The following is a 21,684-nucleotide window of genomic DNA, read 5'->3' as shown; positions in this document are numbered from 1 at the left end:
TCGACGTCGTTTCCATGCTATCATTGTGTCTGGTCGACAAATATGGAATGATATATTCAATAGGGTGCATATTCTTGACCACCATGTTGATGTAGATGAAAGTGTCCAAGTTGATGTTCAAATGCCAATGCTTTGGAGAGGCTCATGAATCATATGTGGTTTATCCTTCATCGTGGCATTGCAAAGCTTTTCATTGTTCTTTGAGAGAGCATTTTGCATCCTTCTAGTGTCCATCTTACTTTTGGCTTGAGTGCCCATGAGGATAGATGAGAGGGTCTTACCCTTGATTTGGGCAGTGTCTGCTCTCTTACAAGGTTGAGATAAATTAAAAAATGATGCACACATATCACAAGTACGTGAAGCATAAAATCTCTCAAAGTAATTTCTTCTCCTAGATGCAACAAGAGATTGATGCAAGATCAAGAGTTAAGGGGCATTTCTCCGTCAACTATCAACCAAAATAAGTGAAATACTATCCGATTTACAAAAGCCCTAAACTTTCAACACTTGGTCAAAGTCAATGCAATGACCTTTTAACAAGATTCGGTCAAAAATAGCTTGTAGAAATAGCAGCAACTTGGATTGCTGAATTCGTGCAGCTGGAAGAGCTATTAAAAGGGCTTTTTATGCAGAAATGAAGGACACATACCAAAGAGTATCCTCAGCTAAGGATGGGCGAAATGTTGCCCTAGGTCGCTGGTACAAGCTGCTTCAATACCGGACTGCTTTTTCATTGATTTCTCCTCAACCACTAGTCCAAATGAACTCAAACTTTAACAACGGCTAGCCCATAAGGTCGCCCAACTATACCTAGGAGGGCTGGTCGAAATTGTACTCCTACAGCTCGTATGCAACAAAAGGTCGTCGGGCAGTAATCGTGGCGGCACAGGAAGAGGAAGGACACTTTCCGAAAACCCTCTGGAGTGGAAGTGCACCTATATGAGAGGATTCTATGGCTGAAAGGGTTCGGAGAATGGTCGCCTACATTCATAGAATTTGAAGCTCCAAGATCAGGCCAGAAAGGGGCAAAATGGGAGGAAAGATGGAGAAAGTGGAGAAGATGATGACGTAGCTAGAAATGGCTCAAGGAGGGCATGGGGGCTCTGACACCACATGTTGGAGCAGCAATGGAAACATTATGGAGACACGAGAAGATGGAAGAGGCTTTTCATTCATGAGAGAGATGGCCAATATATAGGCAAGAGATACAATGTACCTATGAGCTCAAGAGAGCATCTATATCTAATCTCTCAATCACACCACACTCCTAGATTGATTCAATCACACCTACTAATTCACACATCATCAGTCACACCTAACTCAGGCACACCTACACACACATATGTTCACACACTCACTCATGTGATCACACTCACAACCATAGACCTTGGTATTGACCCATTACATCAATTTGTCCCAACAGGGATGGCTATTTGATATACTTGTGAGGCCAACAGTCATGTATGTAGCATCCTTCTGGGTGAGTAACCACTCAATGGCGGAGATTCAAGAGGTTACATGTGATTTATGAGGTCTAGAATGATTTGGAGTAAGCCCTCTGTTCCTCATCAGATAGAATAGGCAGAGTTCGTAATGCACCACTCCAGATTGATGCCAGCTCTACACATCGCGGATGTGATCCAAGTCTGAGTATTAAGTAATCAGCTTCATGCAAATCTCCTACTTCTTATGGAGCATATGATTCGCTAGCCTAATCAAGCAACCTCACAGTTGATGTTCTGTCTGCCATTAAACCTTCAAGACAGATCCCTACTTATCAAAATCTGTAATTAAACCATCAGCAAGGTGCACACTGTACCCTGACCGAAGAGCATTTACTTAGACTAGTAACTTCCCTCCCCTTACTGGGCTACCTTCTGATTGTAGCTTGATAAGACTGGTCTCTGATGAGTATTCAAAGGTAGAATGTAGCTCTGGATTGCAAGCACACTAAGTTAAGGTATATTCAGACTCTTGCCCACAATCTCAGGTATTGACAGCTTCCATCTTCATGCAAAACATATCCATGGGCACTCCTGTACATGTGCCTCATACAAACAACTGAGTCATCCGCTCTGGCACAAGTGGACTTTGCTTAGATAACAAATCTTGTACTCCAAGACTGGCCTTTGTTTAGAGAACAAGAACTTGTACTCCAGAGGGGCCTTGTTAGCACTTTTGACATTGCAAGGTTGGACTCCATCAAATTTTGAATTTCAATAAGGTTGGGGAAGAGCTTGAACAAATACTCCAGTACACCGAGAAAAAGTATGGGAATGGATTCTGCTGTCAGGGTAAATTACGAGTATGACCAAGAGCCACAAATGCATCCACCAACTTACGAGATTAACCCTGCTTTAGTAGTATGGCCTTTTCTGTATTTTGAGATAGATTTGTGCATACTTATAGATGACAGGAAGATACTCCACTATACTTCTTTAAAAACTAGGAATTAAAGATTTCAGAACTGCACAATCTACAGAAATCCTGCAGTATTGGACAAGTAATGCTTACCCACTGTGTTCAGTACCGAGCTCTTTCAGCTCCCACCTTACATTAGGAATACGATCAATGTACCTGAAACAAAGTTACCCTTGAATATTTCTTAAAAACTTCATGAAAAGTTTCAATTACCTGTGTACCCAACTTTGGAATTTTTTAAGTCAAATTAAAAAGTCTTTTGACTCTCTAAAAACCGTGTTCTATTAAACTATGAAAACAAACAACAAAAGAAAGCCTAAGATAGACAAGTGATATCAAAGACAAAACATTCCTTGATTCAACAAATATTGCAGTTTCCACACACCGTTTATCAAATTTTGTCTGCAATTATTACTACAAACTAAATGAAGAACAGAAACAAAAGTTCTACCAAGGATCAGCCTACCCTACAGTTAGGAGGCCTAAAACCAGTTGACCAAGACGATGTTCGAGATTTTCAAAGTTCTCCATATTAGAGACAGTCTTTGTTATGCTCATGAGATAACATGACCTTGGAAAAGTCGATCGACATTTTCCTTTAGAGAACCGAGCTTTGTATTATATTTTATTGTGCTTCATTGTAAACGGTTAAAAGAATCAAGATCAAGGCCTTGGTGAAGATGAATCTAAGGCTGAGGAGCTAGGTGCACCTAACTGTGTGAACTGCCAAGGGGCAAATGGAATTAATGTTTATCCAAGAGGCGGGTAAAGGGGCTTCCAGATTTTGACATGTGGCATCTAGATTCATCTAGGGAGATGAGAGCTCTGGATAAAGCATGCACGAGGCAAAAAAACGTATGTGATATCTTTTGGCTTGCTTGACCAAAGGTTGGCTGGGTGGAATAATCAAGTGCCATCACCTGTAATTTGGTCGCCAAAGATTTCAGATTATGTTCAACTTTGCGTTCTAGATTTTTGGTTGTTTCATTCGGTATCAGAGCCAGGTGTGATGGACGCGTACGTGGTGAGGGTTGCTGTTCGTTGGTTCTCGAATGTACAATCACTTAGACGCTGTAAACAATGCTGGAACGTACACTCACTCTGAGGCTGCAAATGTGAGCGCTGGAACTTCCAATCACTTAGAGGTTGCAAATGTGAGCGCTGGAACGGGTTCTATAAAGAAGAAGCGAGGTAGGCCCCAAAAGTATACACTGGATGACAGTATGACCTTGGCGCTAATTCCAATCTCAACGGCTTCTAGTTTTGTGTCGCCATCTCAAAAGTGAGGCAAGGGAAGGCCGCCAGGATCCGCAGCTCTAGGGGAATCAATGGCAGGCTCTACGGGTTCTAGCTTTACTCCACATGTCATTACAGTTGCTGTATGAGAGATAGGATGTGGCCATAGCATGTATCCTGTCTGCAAATGGAGCCAATTCAAATGTTACTCTTCAGCAGCATGCAACTGATGGTGGTACTGTAACATATGAGACTGTGGAGTCCTATATACATCTGCGGAGAATAGAGATGTAGGCTTTGAAGCTTGGAATGATTTAGGAAGTAGATACTAGTTGAGTTTCCGTCGACGATCATCGACGGAATCCCATTTTTCCCCGTCCATAACCTGATGGAATTTGACAAAACCAATTACAGGCCATAAAAGTATTCTGGTTGGATAAATGATCGTGGCTTTGATGTCATAGAAGCCTGGTTGCACAAATGGGATGAAGGCTTTTTCCATTTGTAAAATCAGAAATAACATGACCCATATGTTTAATGAGGCAGCAAATAGGTGGTGTAAACAACAAAGGGATGGTGTGGCATCCACTACTTGGGAGGGGTTGGTTTAAGAAAGAATTTAGAAAACATTTCTTGCCTCCTGACGAAACATCCCGAGCTTGGGATCAATATAGGAATTTTTATATGAGAAAATTTCTAGTGGCTGAATACACTGATAAATTTAGAGAATGTGTAATGAAGATATATGAACCCCTTTCCTAGTTGGTGCAGTAAAGGATTTTATTTTCGGACTGAATGATAGAATCAAGATGCAAGTTCAGGCTAAATATGCAAACACTCTAGATGAAGCAATAGCCATAGCCTTGAACTATGAAGATGCAACAAGCCAAGTGGGGTTATTTAGGTGCAGTAAAGGATTTTATTTTCGGACTGAATGATAGAATCAAGATGCAAGTTCAGGCTAAATATGCAAACACTCTAGATGAAGCAATAGCCATAGCCTTGAACTATGAAGATGCAACAAGCCAAGTGGGGTTATTTAGGCTAAGACTTGGTATGGGTACCCGAAAAAGAGTGGGTATAAGAAGAAATGGATTAGTAAGGGTAGTGCCTCACAGTCTAGTGGCCAAGCCAAGCAGGCAAAGCCAACACAGTCCTTGTAAACCAAGTACCACCATAGGAGTGAAGAGAAAAAAGTAACTCCAATGGCAGCCCAGGCTTACTCAAAATCTTCTTTGACCCCAGAACAAAAAGAGAAAGCGAGGAGGAAAGGTTTATGTTTTGGATGCCTTCAACCTCATCAGTGGAAAGATTGTCCACGTAATAAGGATCATCGGATGGTGATCTCAGAATGCGACACGAAAACAGAGGGAAGTCCCAGAGCTGAACAAATGCAGATTTAACTAGCGAGGTCTTCTCAAAGATCAACACCTGTGTTATTGTGTGTATCTGTTGCTAAGTTAGTGGGTATTGCACTTGATAACATTCTGTCTAAGTCCGTAGCAACGGGGTATACAGCTTTTAGTGATAAGAAGTCAATTAAAATGAAGGGACAGGTAGCCAATCATGACGTCATTGTGTTGTTTGACTCAGCGTCAACACACAATGTAATTAACTCCAAGCTCGTAAAGAGGCTGAAACTACAGACTAGTTCATCTGACTATGCATATACAGTCAGAAAGGCAGACGGAAGTTCTATTGCAGTATGAGACCAAAGGGTTAACCAATTGGAGCTTCGAGACTATGCGGTGAAGCTGGATTTGAAATGACTAGGCTTGCTGACATAGATATAGCCCTTGGAAAGGCGTGGCATTCTAAGAAGAATCCAGCCATAGATTGGAGAAAGCACATTTATTAGTTTACGATAAACGATGTGCAATATGTCTTGTGAGGCAAAAAGGATTTGCCTCATGGACCATTAGTTTCTTTGATGGAAGTTCCAAAACTTAGGAAGAATTTTTGTTTCTTTGTACATCATTGGTAGAGTTGATTGACGGTCCATCGACTAGCACTGACGCTACCCAAGATGGAGAGATGGTCAAGTTGGCTGATCTAATCGCAAAGGAGTTCTCTGATTGTTTTAGGGATGAGTTGCCTTATGGTTGTCCTCTAGAGCGGAATGTTCAACATAAGATTCAACTTATCCCGGGGGTAGAACCGCTAAATAGGCCTCCCTATAGATTAAGTTTCGCTGAGGAAGCTGAAGTGCGAAGGCAATTGGGAGAATGCCTCAAGTTGGGACAGATTCAACCCAATTTCTCACCTTTTGCTTCGCCAGTGATATTAAAGAAGAAAAAGGATGATACTTTCCGTCTTTGTATAGATTACAGAGAAATGAATAATATCACTGTTAAGCACAGGTATCTGATGGCTCAAATTGATGATTTGCTAGATGCATTACATGGAGCCATAATTTTCAGCAAGATAGATCTTAAGAGTGGCTACCATTAGATCCGAATTAGAGCCAAGGATGTGCATAAAACCGCTCTTATAAGCAGGTTTAGACATTATGATTTTTGGTAATGCCATTTGGACTTACCAATGCTCTGGCTACATTCGTCATGCTTATGAACGACTTACTACGTCTGTATATCGTGAAGTTCGTAGTCCATTTTATTAATGATATCCTTGTTTACAACAAAAGTATTGCTGAGCATCGTGACACGTAAGAAAAGAGTTTGATACTTTGAGGAAAGCCAGTCTATATGTGAATAAAAAGAAACTGTGCTGCGCATGGTAAAACTTGAATATTTGGGGTTCATTATTACTCTAATGGGGTGGAAATGGATCCGAAGAAAGTGGTTGTGATACTGACTTAGCCGATTCCTCAGAGTTTGATCGCGTTACGATCATTCTCAGGATTTTTCCAGTTTTATCGAAGGATATTCCGCGATAGATCGCCTTTGACTAACGTAACCTCAGATAAAGTACCTTTTCAATGGGGACAAAATCAACAAGAGAGTTTTAACGCTATAAATAAAGTTGTGGTCTCTAGTCTGGTGTTAAAAGTTGTTGATCACTAGAAACCGTTTTTCCTAGAAACCGATGCAAGTGGCAATGCAGTAGGAGCAGTTCTTCTCCAAGAGGAAAGGCCAGTAGCCTTCAAAAGCAAGAAGCGTTCTCCCTCTCATCGAAATTGGCCAACTCATGAATTAGATTTGTATGCTGTTATTGACGCTTTGAAAACATGGAGGAATTATTTGTATGGTTTGGAGTTCTATGTAGGTGTAGACCATGATACTCTAAAGCACTTTTGTAAACAACTTGACTTAAGAGATTGCCAAGCTAGGTGGGTAGAGCTCATGCACGAGTTTAATATGACAATTCGGTACTAGAGAGGGAAGGAGAATAAGGTTGCTGATGTGTTGTCACGCATTATGCATAATATTCATAGTATTGGAGAGTGCTTTAATAACCGAGATTTGTCCAGCTTGTCTTCTACTTGTTAAAGTCACCCAAGACAAATGTATTGCCTCCTATCCTTGAGAGAGAATCCTAGGTGTAAATTCCACTTTGGGCCCCAGTGGGAAGCTATTGTAAGTTGTACTCGCTTCGTCAGACACTACAAAGCTAACCACCTTCATTTAGCATCTTGCCACTCTCTAATTATGTCATCTTTGATGTGAGACAATACTCCAATTGCAGTACCATCTCTTCCTTCCTCATGCTTGGTGTACTACCAGATTCTTCTTTTGTTGACTGTTCAATCTAGCCTTTCCGCTCTTTCAAAGGGGAACATATAGTACCCTTTTCTAGGGAACTTGATGATGGTGACTGTCATTCCTTTTCTGATCCAATTTACACTAACCCAGGACTCTAATACTACCACGGGGGGATGAGAACCCGGATGGAGCTTGACTAATGCATGAGACTTGAGCCAAATAATTGAATCCTCATGGAGATCATCATCCATAACCGTGATGTGTAGATGTGGAGGTGGAGAAGACAGCACTTTGGAAGATTTGTGCTCTCAGCAAGAGTTTCTAATATATTTGCATGTCAGCCTTGTTCATCTAAATGTTCTCTGGGCACAACATTGAAGCCAACTTCTGCATGATGCACTTCTTTCTTGCTGTTAATTTCCTTGGGTGCTTTTGGTAATGTAGAGTCCACTTCTTTGGCGCGTGGAAAGCTAGGAGCATTTCTTGGACATCTGGAGGGGACTTTGAAGAAGCCTTCGTACCCATGCCAGAGGGCTGGGCGGCAGGAGCTTCTCCGACATTTTCTTTGTTGGCGGGCTTTTATTAAGGTCCATATTTCCAGGACTTTGGAGAGTCAGTGGGTTTCTTACGAGGTAGTGGAGGAAAAGAAAGAGAATCTGCGATTTTGTCTTTCTAGGCAAAAGGGCTACAGGAATCTCAAAAGACAGCTTGGTCATCCCTGCTCTTGCTTAATTCTATTACCGGATTCTTCCTACGATTCTTGCTACTTTTGATTTGGTCACATACTTCTATCTTCCGACGGAAGGATGCTCGAGAGGATCCTGAGATGCGTCGTAGTTAGATATGGGCGTCTTTCAACTCCTGCTGGCCAAGAGATTCCTCCCCGGATCCTGATTCCCCATCTAGCATCGAGTAACCCTCTCTCCCACACATCAGCAAGTTCCCCTCAAGATGGAGAACCTTGGGTGACCTCACGCAAGAGTAGGTGGTCCTTTGAGTTCTCTTTGATAGGCAGGTTTATTACAGGCACCCTCCCCACCTCACTCAATGCTACCTATTGTCTTTTGGCTGATTGTGGTGACCTGCAAGAGCTCGTGCCCTCTTCCATTGTTAACATACACATGAGGTGACCCTTTGTCTTGTTTTATATAGGCAGGGTTATTAAACCCTGTCCCACCTCAGCTCAGTAATGCCTACTCTCTTTTGGCTGATTGTGGTGACCTAGGAGAGTTCGTGCCCTCTTCCATTGTTGACACTGCTCTTCAAGTGTCAACTTCCATTGCTTTGGGAATTATGTCCCTAGTGGAGTTTCCTTCCCTTGCCCCCTACTTCTACTTCAAGAGATCATCCTCACAGGGGCGAGGTGCTTCCACCACTCGGGAAAGGCTTTCCATGCTACATTCTCCCATCGATGAGGATTGTTAGCTAGAACATTCGAGGCGTTGGTCATTACTGCCATAGGTAGCTAATCCACAATCATCTTTCATCCAAGTATTATGGTGGATAATTCTTTTACAGGAACACAAGTTGGATGGTGAGATTGCACAAAGCTACGAAACTACTTTGGGCCATAATATTTGGTCCCTTGATCTTGGCACTAGGGGAGGAACTTGCATTTCAATTTCAGATACCTGTCTTCCACTAGTGGTTGGGTAGCATCATCATTCCCTCTAGAGCAGAGTGGAATTCACTCTTGATTGGCAGGCATAAACCTAAACTTCACAATCCTATGATAAGGCTATAATATGATAAGCAAAATTGCAAATGAAACTAACTACGGGTGACTTCAACACGGTGAAGTTACCCTCATATAAAAAAGGGGGAAGAGAAGGAGGCCTTCACTTTTGAGAGAGCTACTTGGAATGCATTCCTCTTTTAGTCCTTTCTTGTATTTATTCGTGGCTGAAGCCATGGGCATCCTTGTAATATCCCAAGCAGAATTTATGGGCTGAGACTTCCTCTTAGGTAGGACTAGAAGCTTTTGGATAGTGAGCTTGCAGATGACACTGCTGCTTTTTTGGATGCCACTCCATAGAGTCTCACTTCATTAAACACAGCCTTGGATTTATTCTATACTGTGGTTTTTGGATCAATGAGGAGGACACTCAAGATTGGGGGCTGATTTTGGCTTCCCATGAATTCAAGGGGGTGTCTTTGTCAAATATGGGGTGGGAATTTCTCCTTGCATCAGTTTGCTCCAGTGTTGGAGAGCATTAGGAGGAAACCCCCTTTTGGGAGTTTGGCTAGACTTGACCTTGCCTCAAGAGTGGAGTGGTCAACTAGTTTGTTTTCTCATGTTGGTGTCATTCTAGAGATTACATCTCTCAGCTCAAAGGCTGATCAGAAATTTCTAATGGATTGTGCTTCAAGGGTCAACAGGCACCAGAACCAAGGTGCTTGGGAGACCCATATTCTTCCTTTTAGGATGGGGGCCTTAATATCATAGATCCGGATTTATAGTGTATGGCTTCACTTTGCAAGCTAGTGGTCAAGGGTCTTATGCCAGGGTGGCCAATGAAACTCACATTTTGAATCCTGCCAAAGCATGTGCCAAAATGACCTGTTTGGTCTTTCTTTAAGAAGAAAATGATATTCGTTCCCCATTTTCAAAAGACAATGTGTAAGTTTATCTTAAGAAATTGTAGATTAAAGAGCTCTTTTATTAAAGATCTCCTATCTGTGCCTCTGTAGACCATTACCGATGCCTCTGTAGACCATTAAAGGAGATGGGAATCAAAGCTTGAAAGGTAGTTCAAAAGTAACGCAAGAAGAACACCGACACAAATATGCAGAATTCGGTGTCTAAGGTGCAGGAGGGGATTAATAGTGATCAAGCTCTTAAGAAAGCATGTACAACTTGAAAGATGTCACCATTCTACCAAAAGCGCCAACTATATTGTACATTACAGGACGGCTACCAAATCATGGCTTCAATAAGCAGATTTCTGTAGGTTACTCTAGCAAACAACAACTTCGCAAAAAGCTTCAACAAATCAAATCAATCACATAGACAAATCTTGTTTCTTTTAGAAATTGTTGTAATTTGGCATTCTTATGTAAGCTAAATTTGGATGGAGATAGAAAGCATTGTATCATCTCTTATTCTACATTCTGTTTTTCAATAATTATAGATGAGTCACATTTGGTGACCAGCTCCTGCCACATAAGATCATGCTGGCAGGCAAAGATTGCTGTTCAGAATGAGAGAAAAGATCCAAGACCAATAGACGCCAAAGCTTGCACGACAATGTTAAATATTGCATCCTATGGAATGTCTCTATATCAACTCGTTGAGAGCCAAGATTAGAGGCTTACGCTGTACATTACAACCACAGATGAAACCAATTTATAAAATAAGAGCAAGTGTGGCAAGGCATGAAAGGCATCACCAACCGAACAATATTTGCCTTTGAAATAAAAATGAAAGCATCCTAGGACACTCTCTCAAGAGAGTGAATGCCACCTTCCCTTCCCCCTCTCTTGTCTGTAGGTAACTCCACTATGTTGGAATCACCTCCAAATACCCATGAATCAGCAACAATAGCCCAAGAGAGCAACTCCTTCTAAAAAAGAGCTTGTTCACCTCTATTATTGGGAGCATAGAGGTTGAAGAACCCAATCTTACATCCATCTATCAACAAAATAACTCACTGAGACCAAGATGGAATCATGATACCATGGCCAAACCACAAGGGGAGAAAGGTGGCTGAATCCGAAATTCAAATCCCTCTTTCTTACATGAGATGACTCGCCACCGAAATACCTCTCCCCAAGCACGGCGACACGCGCAGCACACACAGCGTGAGGACACCCAGTGGCCCATCACTGATTTCTTCCAGTCACCGGATACCTCTCCTCAGTCTAGCTGACAACGCGGACGTGAGCGAGAGCCAGAGCCACGACAGCTGCGCCAGCGGACAGACTCACGCATCCGGGTCCATGACATCTCGTCTCTGCTCTCTGCTCGCCCCACCGGGGTTACTGTTGCCCTCATCCACAGGGCCACCCGCCGCCCCCGACGACCGAGCTCGACTAGGCCGCGTGACGTCAGAGGCCAATCATCTATCGCAGGGTTTTTTCCGGCCTCCCATTTGATGGCCCCTCTATGATTGGTCTCTGACGATCACCACCTGCACATATATATTGTATCTCCCCCCTCTACCCCATTTTTGGTGGCCCCCCCTTCTTTTTTGTATCATCTGGAGGTAGACACATTTTTTGTATCAGGACTAGACACACCGTCCTTCATAACCTCTTTTTTGTACCTTCACGGTCTCCCGAAGACTTTAATAAACTTTCTTTCTTTCTTTCTTTCTTGGTGCCAAGTGCAACATACCAAAAAGTATGACTTGAAAGAAGCTTAGCCGACTTAGTACAATCCCTAAAATTTAGTATATGCTTATGAAGAAAAATAATATCAATGGGTCCCTTGAGACACTAGGATGCAACTAATTACGATTATATGTCTTTGGTGGCGATGAGGAACACCACCAAGATTCTGAGTATTCGAGATAACAACCTCATCAGTGGGAGAAAGAAGCCTCAAACTGCTGTTTGAGGGAGCAGGAAGACCAAACCTTTCATCTTTGACTACCCTCCATCTTTGACAGGAGAACCAGGGGCCAAAGAAGGATCTTGTTAACAGGGAGGAGCATTCTTTCTTTTCTTCTTTGGGAAATCCCTGGCAAAATGCCCAAAGAGTCTGCAGATGTGACACTGATCATGACAACCAATAATCTCGCCCTATCGATGAAAGAATTTTTTTGAAAGAATAATTACCTTAAAAATGAGAGATCCAAATTAGAAGCCTAACATATATTGACCATGGAAAAGGTGCCTTTCCATATATACCAAACTTTAAAGAAGCTGTACGAATGTCAAACGATAGAATACAATATCATTAACTTCAATACTTATCGTTCTAAGAAGATGCTCCAGTAAAACTAAAAAGATGCCATAAAGTCATTGGAGGAGTCAATGCGAATGCTTAGACTTGCGTACAATGACTTTGGTAGTAAAGAAAGGGGCATAACCTAGGATTCCTTCACCGGCTCTAAGATAAAAACTCCCAAAGAAGGTAAAACTTACACAAACCGTGGACTATGCTTCTAGAAAAAAAGACCCATGTAAAGGTCTTATTTTCAAAACTCCCTACCGTATACAAAAGAGGGACAAAGAGATGATAGAAAGACATTCAGTTCAGTATATTTATAAAAAGTCAACTTCAGCATGATTTCACCCTCTTTTTGCCAAGGAAACAAATGGATCCATGCAATCACGGAGACCATGCTGGCTTGAATACTATGATAGTGAAGGGGATGTTCCCGATGTCTCACACAAAGTAGCACTTTGGCAAGCTCCAGAACTTTTGAAATTGTGCCCAACATGACATTACAGAATTGGAGCGGTCATTGAAGTATACAAACTGATGTCTTGTGCTTGTACAAGATATCAATCAATTGCCAGCCTGTATGCGGTGCCATTGGCACTATGAAATCCATGGTATGCCTTCATCCTGTAGAACAAGATTGCCGCTGAGGAAATGGTGCTTGTATCCTAGTTCATCCCAAAAAAGATAACTCCAATACCTCCTTTAGTAAAAGATAAAAGAGGATCAAAAGATCATATCCTAAGAAGCCTACATATAATGCTAACATCTGACTTCAAAGTTCATTGTACACATGCCATTCATACATGAAAGATGCCTCTACTGTGACCTCTTCCACATGGTATTACCTGCAAATCAAAAGGTATAAACTATAGCATATGTGTAAGCCAATCAAGGGTCGAGAATAGCTCCAATGCTCAACCAACTTTAAAGTCCTAGGTAAAAGATCAAGAAAAACTACACAAACAATAGGACCTTTGGACTGTAGGAAGAGCTGTATTAAGTTTGAGATAATAGTGCTATCGAACCCAAGCAAGCGGTTATCCATACAAGAACAATAACAAAAACACAATGTCACTCCAAACATGCTCAAAGCTCACATTCCAATGATATAATTATGTGCTAGATTGCTCCTAAGGCCTTGAAAGAGTGAGATGTTAAGCTCTCTGTATTGTAGTAAGAAGCATAATATACCATGTTATCTTCCAAAATCCACATTTTTAAGCTAGTCATGAGACAAAACCAACTTTAAACTTCTAGTAGAAGAACTTTTCCCTTCCTATTCATTTGCCTCAGCAACTAGATTACCTTCACCACTTTTCTTTATTGCAATACAGTTTTAGTGTTTGTGTCCTTTTCTCGGATAGCTGTGAAGTTGGAACACACATTTCAGGTTTAGGACACTAGGAACTACTGTGCTCTCATGATTTCCCACACACTGGCCAAGATTTACGGGTCTGTACTAGAAAGAGAGAAAGAAAGAAAGTTTCTTAAAAGTCTTTGAAAGAGCGAAGGGTCTATGAGAATGAAAGAGCCTAATACAATGAGCTGAAGGGGTGGAGCCACTAAGCGAGCATCAACACCTATGAAGAATACAAAAAGCCATAATCATAACGATACCAATACAAAAAAGATATCATTGAACTCATGGAGAGGATGCAAGATGGTTACATTGTGATGGTTGTCTAGATGCTGGTGAGGGCGTCAAGCCTAGGAGGGGGTTGGTGATGCACAAGGCTGTACATGCATCTTATGATAGAGTGCTAACGGCTATCGGTATGTGTGGTCCACTGTGGTCTCCTAGCTATGGCTCTGTGAGACGATAAGTGCCTTTATCACTCCCATCGGCCGTGCCCCTGACCAAACAAGCATGGAGGGAAGGCCCCCAAGTTTGATCTGTGCCTCGGCCCGTTGGTGAGTCTACCACGTCTCTAGCTTTGCTCCTTGGGTTTTTCGTCTCCCTGGGCCCTGCTGGTCAGTGATGTCTACCTAGAAAAACTCAATGATCATGCTTTGAGTGGAGTCTAGTTGTGCACCTTGATCTCGCTTATGTGTCTCGAGCAAATAATCCCAGTGTCCGACAGCATCACGGATGAAAGTCATTCAGCGTCTCTGATCTGGGTAGGACAAGAAACTAGATAGGGGCAAAGCTGCCCCTGAGAGAGAGATAAACACCTTCACAGTTGGGCTCCAAATACAACACTTTACTCTGGACCACATCTTCACTCTACGGCCCATCATCAAGGAGACGAGATCAATAGACGCTCGCTTTGTAGACTTTTGGAAGGCTTTTGACGTGGTTTCATGATCTCATATGACTAGGAGACTTCAAGAGGTGCAGATGCCAGAAGTATGATCTGCGGGGTTATGGATCTATATAAGTCATTCCGAGGCAGAGTAGGTGTCCCAGATGGTCTATCAGACTCTACATTTATGATATCACGACCTTCATTGACCGCCTTAGATGTGAGGGGTCATTGCTTGTCAACTTGATGATATTGATATTGTTATATATAGATGATATCGTTCTCTTAGGCCCTAGAGGTGTTTTGCAGGGAGATAGATTTGGACGGTGAACCTCGGTAAGACCAAGGTTATGATCTTCAACATCTTACGGGCATGTATTGCATTGATAGTTTCACTTATCGTGGGGAGCCACTAGGGATTGTGCAGCCCCCAGGGGCAGTCTTCACAGGATTGCTATTCACGATGATTCGTGCTGGTAGGGCACGGCTTATGAGAGGCCAAGGAGCTCTAGCTTGACAGTGCAGAGTGCAGAGATAGACCAGAGCACACATGATGGTCAGCCTATCTCAGAGGGGACCATTAGAGTCGAGGTATCACTCTTGAGATGGCCCATGCAGATACAAAGATCACAGAGGCCATCCCCCACCACAGGGAGAGATGACCTGATAGAGGTAGATACGAGATATCCTCACCCATCGGAGGACGGCCAAGGCACTAGGATCATAGCTGATCACATCTGCTGTTTTCTCTCAGGATTTTTGTGTTTTGAGTTTCTCAGTAGAGCAGGGAGCTTTTGCATCAGCCCATCTGTGGCTTGTACGAGACTCAACTTTTGAGTGTACTTCATCTCATAGACCCGTGAGGCCTCCAAAAGATGTTAATAATCTTTCTTTCTCCTACCACTAATGAGATCAAAGCATAGAATAACAGAATCCTTACATCCTGTATTGTAGCAGGAACTAAGAACCTCAGAAATTTGAGACTCATAAAGACATGAAACACTGGGCAAATTTACAGTAAGCTACATTTCAAGGACAGAAACATTGTGCAAGAATAGTGGGCCCAAGAACCAAGGTCCAAATGAATGTGAAATCAGCAAGAAAACAAGCTTTCCACCACAGAGAATTCAGCCTGACAAGCTTATAGATTTGACTTTTAGATGCAAAAAAGTAGAATTACGTCAAGATATCACTATTCCCAGCAATCAGATTTTCCAAGACATCTCAAATGAAAATTTTTGTACAATAACGTATACCTTCATTGTAAAGTATGCATATTTGTGCTGAAAACTACATGAACAAGTTTGCATTTCAATGGTGCAAATAGAAAACTCAACAAGTGTTTTTTTTAAAAAAGTCAGCAGGTGCAAATGTGACATTCTGTGTAGCTGTCTTTTTGCACAGCAGTTGCCAAAGGACATAGGAACCGCCCTAGATTGCATAGGAAGCTTCAATGCTCTGTACAGAGCTAATGTTTTGAATTGAGAGCAACAAAAAAGACTTGGTATTGCAGTTAAGAGAGAGGGAGGAGAGACACCCCCAAGTCCCTACACATACAAGTGCATGCATCACACAGAGCACATCTTGTGACTTACCCACCAACATTTAACAGCAATCTTGCGACTGTTCTGTACACGTGCTCCCTCAGGTCAGGGACGACTTCCACCTGCATGATTTGGACAGCAAATGAGATAAATTGTAGTTGACCAGAGAAAGCGCAATACTGTCAAGGGTTACAATATTGACATAAACGTGAAGGATCCGAGATTATCATATTCTCATGAAGTACAGGACCACCTGTTAAAACAAACCACCGTTTCTTTGAAGCTGCCTTGAGCATAGGAATGTGGCCCTCATATGGAAGCTCGCTCATATTCCCTTGTTGGCTCCTTTTCTGGCTCATTGCCATTTGAGAGTAGCCACATACATTGCTTGCTACTCTACTAAGCATAATACTTGCTGCAGGACTCATAGATTCAAACAGACCGTTGGGCTTCCTGTAGCCCGCACAGGAGCACTTAAATAGATTTTGATCACTAAAGGGTTCATGAGATCGTTTGGCAGCTTTTAAGATGCCAAAAGATGTGGCCCCCTTTGAGCCGAAAAAAATGTAAAGGATACCTACTCTACTCCATTCCCTTGAATTAGTCAATTGACGTGAGATATTGCCTAAATGAAGTTAAAAAACTCTTCTAATGTCTCCTCCCCTTCCTGTCTTCTCCCTTGTTCACTTCTTGTCTTCTAAGCATTGAATCAAACTGCTTATCTGATTTTATTCTCAAGTTGAGGTTTTCCGTTTGATCTAACTCTATTAATCAAATGATTTCTAATGACACTCCAGCCATCACGACCAATTCAAAGACCAATTCTTGTGACTTCTATAACAATACTCAATTTACCCACTCAAAGTGCAATAGCACCCTTTACGGGGGTAGAGGTCATCATGGATTACGATTTGGCTGTATGAAGCCTTGATATGTAATTTGGGTGTCTACAGATCGTGGACGCACTGGCCAACACAGACCGCGGAAGTTTTGTCATCAGTCGTCAGCCAGCATGGATTATCAATCCATGCAAGAACCTGCAAGTGGAATTAGAGTATCTATTTGGTACTCATATGGCTTGGATTGGTCATCTGTGAACTTTGTCATCAGATTGATTGTATGTGCTGAAGTAGATCGTTGGTAAGCAATCAGTTCTAAGTACATATTGCGCTAGCTGATGGACGGTTTGCTGACCTGAAGAGAGCCTAATCTTTGTTATAGACAGTCACTTGGGAAAAACGCACAACAGCTTGATCAAAATTTGAGCAGAAGCGATCTTGTCTCTAGCAATTGGTGATATTTGTCCTCCTGGATGATCTGTTAGCAGCAGATTGTGGACCAAACTAACGTAGGACACTGTTTTTTTAAATTACTACTTGCTTGGGATATAATATCTTGCTAAGGGCTGGCTTGCGGCAACAGCATCAGTTTAAAAGGCCGTTGAATGGTTAGTGCTTTCACTGCCTTGGATTAGGCAGATGTAGGAGTGAAAAAGCAGGTGCCTCATAGCAAATTTTTTGAGGCTGATTACTGGCTGCTGTACTGTGATGATCAGAGTGCCACTGGCTGATGTGGCTGATTGAAATCAGTCAGGTAAGCAGAGCAATCTGTGATTGCTGAATGCTCCCTGCGAACACCTCGTCTACCATGAATGACTTGTATGCCTCTCGAAAGGAGTGAGAGATGGCTGGCATAGCTTCTTCCTGACGGGATACTTATGTCCATAATTGGGTTAACTAGGACCTAACCATGATGGGCTTATCTAAGGTCAAGGCTGGGCTAACCTTGTATAGCTAGGGCAGTTTTTCGATGGAAATCATCACTGCAACATGAAAAGGTATAAATAACAATATTTCATTAGGATTGGACCTAGGGTTAGGACAGAATCTAACCTAGGAATAGAAATACCCTAAGGTTGGGAATGGAGCTAGCTTGGATGAGATTAGATCCATGGATAGTACCGATCCAAGTAAATTAAGCTATTTTTAAGAAAATCCAGCCTTTATTGCAAAAGCAAAGGTCCTAATGAAAAGCAAAGCTACTTTATGCATGAAAGTTACGGCTAGTTGCTAAAGATAACCAAGCTACGCCTACAAATACAAGACTAGGGTTAAGTATTGGGAGGACCTTGAAGTCGGATGTCTCACGTGGATGTAGACCTGTTGGACTGAGACTTGTAGCTAGGGGAAGGCTTGTGTGGTATTGGATGCATGATTTGACCTTGAAGCTGACAAGCTCCTGCAGTGGTCTAGACGTCAAGCTCAGGGGTGGCTCAACATACTGAGTCTCCAGCTGGGAGGGAAGCTGCTAGATCAACCCTTATGGGTTTCTACTCCGTGACTCGATTAGTAAAAATTCTAGCTCAAGGGCTACACCCTACCATAGGGAAAAAGTGATTTGACTTGGTTGAGGGTATTTCATCCTCCAAGAACAGTCCACAAACGTAAACCACACACATGTTAAGAGACCAAAACAAGTTCAAAAGGAGAGGCAACCTTGTTTGACACCCATCTTGCTAACAAGCTTCCTATTTGGCCTGCTGCCATTATATAGTCTGACCAATATAGGATCCAAACTCTCCCATCGATAGTATGATGATACGGGTAGTATGATAAGGTGAAGCTAGAGCACATAGCTTCATTATATAATTCCACCAATCTAGAAGCCAGAGTTTCTCATCCATAGCCAAGGTCCTTTGCCAAAGCTGCTCTAGACGATCAGAAATCTGAAAATAGCTACTAAATGAACTGCCACGCTTTATTGATATCATCAACAGTTAAGAGAGAGATGTCCAAGAGGGGTGATACCAATGTGTCAACTTGCTACCTCTACCCCCAGCATTGAGCAAACAGACCGAAAATTGATGATCCAAGGCTGAAACCTTGCAAAACTGCTCCAAAGGTGAAGCTCCTGATCTAAGAGTAGTCACTAATATGGTGTAACGTTCATTAGAACTAGAGTTTCTCTTTAAAAGAATGCAAGATTACTCCACAGGGGTATAGCAATATACAAAGCAATTAACATGACAGTGCATTGGATTGCTACTCCTAGAGGCCCTCTCCTGTAAGAGTACTTTCTGTGATATAACGCAAAAAGAGGCTAAACCTCCAAAAGACCGTGCAGAGAAGCACTGATAATAAATTAGCATATGTTGTTGAGCCTAACCTGTCCCAATCCTATCCAGCTATAGCAACTTTCCTATTACGACTTGTTGCCCTAGTCCTTCAGGGTGTGAGAACCATCTCTTACCAGTCTACAGAATTGTCAAGAGCCATAAATGGTAATTTCTTGGTATTGCAAAATGACAGGTCGTGCTACCTGGGTAGTCATGGAATGTGGAAGACGATTGTCAGATTCACATGCCTAATTGCAGAGTGGGCATCCCTGCCTTTGAATACTATTCACAAGGGTAACACGGTAGAGCTCCATAGCCTGTTGGAGCACTATTTGGCTTTAGCACACAGCTTTGCGATGCAGGAAGGCTGTCAAACTTTGTTCGCATCATAAAGTACTCCTCACTCTCACGATCACCACACTATTTTGGCACATGGATTAGACCCCTGAGCTAAGAGTTTTTTAGATGCCGCATCTTGTCATTAAGGGACCTGCCAGAGACCCACGTAGACAACACATCGGAGCACACAAAAGTGGAAGTTACAAATCTGGAAGCAGAGGTTACAAAGGTTTGAGGGCTCTGAGATTGTAAGTTCATCCCTCCATTTACCCTCTCATTCCTTGCAAACATGGTCTTATAGCCCTTGAAGGAAGAGAGAGGAGGGAGATTTAGCCATTGTGGAGTCTACTTAGTGAACAGCCTTGGTAGGCCTGTTGTAACTGACTTTATGTTAAGTAGCTACTGCAGCATATTCCACACTTGCTATGTTTATATTAAAGAAAACCTTCCCAACAATGAGGTGATTTTTTTTTTCTTGGTTGACGTGGATAACAAAATCTTGAAGGAATGCAAGGACAGATCTTTTACATACGACCATATCCCTCCCCCTTCCCCCAGCCCCCTTCTTTCAAGTGTCACCACCCACAGGTGACATTTTTGCACATAATCGTTCGTTATTTACACACTTATTATTAATAGAATATCCCGATGATGTGCTTGGAGTCTGCTTGGAATCATATGGTGGTTTGCTTTCCAAAAAATGTCTATCAGTGCCAAGGTTCAGGCTTGCAGCCATAGAGCTTAAGGATTACCTTACCCAAAGCTCTTGTGGAACTTAAGCAACCATCTGCCTTCTGTGAAGACAAGACCAAAACCCCCTTGGCCTTCAGCTACATCATGTGGCCACTGGAATTCGGAGTCATTCCTAACAGAATAGGTATAATGCAGCAGAGCTCTCAGCAAGCATCCTGTTCTGGTTGAAAATAGACCCTTCGAGCTACATGAGATCAAATGATAACCCTGCTTAGGGATGGAGAGCATGATCTGTTTGTAGAGAACAGGCAGGATCCACCTGACTAGAGAAACCTAGGTTTAGGACTGATTGATGCCTGGGTTTGGCTACACAGATCCCAGAGTCAGGAGAAGTGAGATTTAATAGTATGATCTTTCAGTTCCAGACACTGTTAGGCAGCCACGTGCCCTTAGTGAGGTAAACTTCTGAGCTTAGCCTGGCCAGCCGGTTGTGGGGTCGGGGCAGAGCCAACAAAATGCTCTTGAGTAGCCTCCTTGCCTCATCACAGCACTAAAGTGACCTGACAACAAGCAGGCTGTTGAGTCTCTGTGCCCATTCCAATTTGCTAACTCTGTGGAACTGATACTTTGCTACAGAAAACATGATATTGCTAACATAAAAACACAAAAATAATTCTTTGAGTTCTCTATACTTTTATAACCTGTCTTTATTAAAGATAAACATTGCATTTCTTCCCTTGAAAAGAGAACATGCCCTGTTTTTTCTTTTGTGTGTTCATAGAAAACTTCAAAAAATAAAGACAAAATCAAGCAATCAATGCTTACTGTCCGATTGTAGAAATTCTCCAGTGAAGCTAATGCATCTTGGGTCAACAGAGTCTGAAGGTGTGCTCTTGATCTCTTCAACATTTGGGCAACACATAACAACGATTCTACTGCTACACATCGCTCCTGTGGCACAACACAGGCATTGTAAACAGGCATCCTCTCAAAGAAGTGTTCTGAAAAAAGAAATACACAAGAAATAGAAATGGGACATTTTCTTCAAGCAGCACTTTTTCCGGTTGCAAAAGAAAATGATATGCTTCAATGGATTTCTGGTTACTGCATTGCAAATATACTGTCATCCTCAAGTCGTGTCAATCTTACAAACCAAGTGAAAGACGAGCACACACTCATTTTAAAGTTTCTCAATTGGACTGAGTTCTGTATTCACTTTAAACAAGTTGACTAGAAAATTAAAAAAGTACAGTACCATTAGGAAACCATCAGGAATAGCATTCATAGTACTGCATCTTTACATGCATTGTCTCTTTTGATAGAGCAGATGATCCGCTACAGATATTGTGAGCTCTACCTGACATGAGATTTTTCTGGCTAAAATACAAAATTAAAATATACTATCATTCAAGTGTGAAGCCCCACTTTAGGCAACCTACAACTGATTTTCTGGACCTTTGTCAGCTTCTCATAATTGCAAAATTGTGAAGGACGGGGTCTGGTGTCACCAAATTGGTTCTTCTCCCAAGACACAAAGAGG

The 21,684-nt window shown here is 42.1% G+C and overlaps 1 protein-coding gene and 1 pseudogene across 2 annotated transcripts in view; one reads left to right on the top strand and one right to left on the bottom strand.

Moving 5' to 3' along the window:
- Positions 1-21,684, bottom strand: part of LOC147891230 (coiled-coil protein) — a 192,188-nt gene that overhangs the window by 32,907 nt on the left and 137,597 nt on the right. For both annotated transcript variants that reach the window (XM_087389275.1, XM_087389276.1), the window contains 3 exons: positions 20,970-21,095; positions 16,049-16,119; positions 2,515-2,577 (listed from right to left, as the gene is read on the bottom strand). In XM_087389275.1, the coding sequence (XP_087245401.1) occupies positions 2,515-2,577; positions 16,049-16,119; positions 20,970-21,095 (260 nt within the window). The remainder of the gene's footprint in view (positions 1-2,514; positions 2,578-16,048; positions 16,120-20,969; positions 21,096-21,684) is intronic.
- On the top strand, positions 3,474-3,951 carry LOC147891231 (AT-hook motif nuclear-localized protein 10-like; annotated as a pseudogene).

The sequence above is a fragment of the Dipteris shenzhenensis genome, chromosome 18 (assembly GCF_047967505.1).
Source record: "Dipteris shenzhenensis isolate YYH24624 ecotype China chromosome 18, Dip_SZ_1.0, whole genome shotgun sequence".
NCBI classification, from domain to species: Eukaryota; Viridiplantae; Streptophyta; class Polypodiopsida; order Gleicheniales; family Dipteridaceae; genus Dipteris; species Dipteris shenzhenensis.
This window is presented reverse-complemented; position numbering and strand designations above follow the sequence as displayed.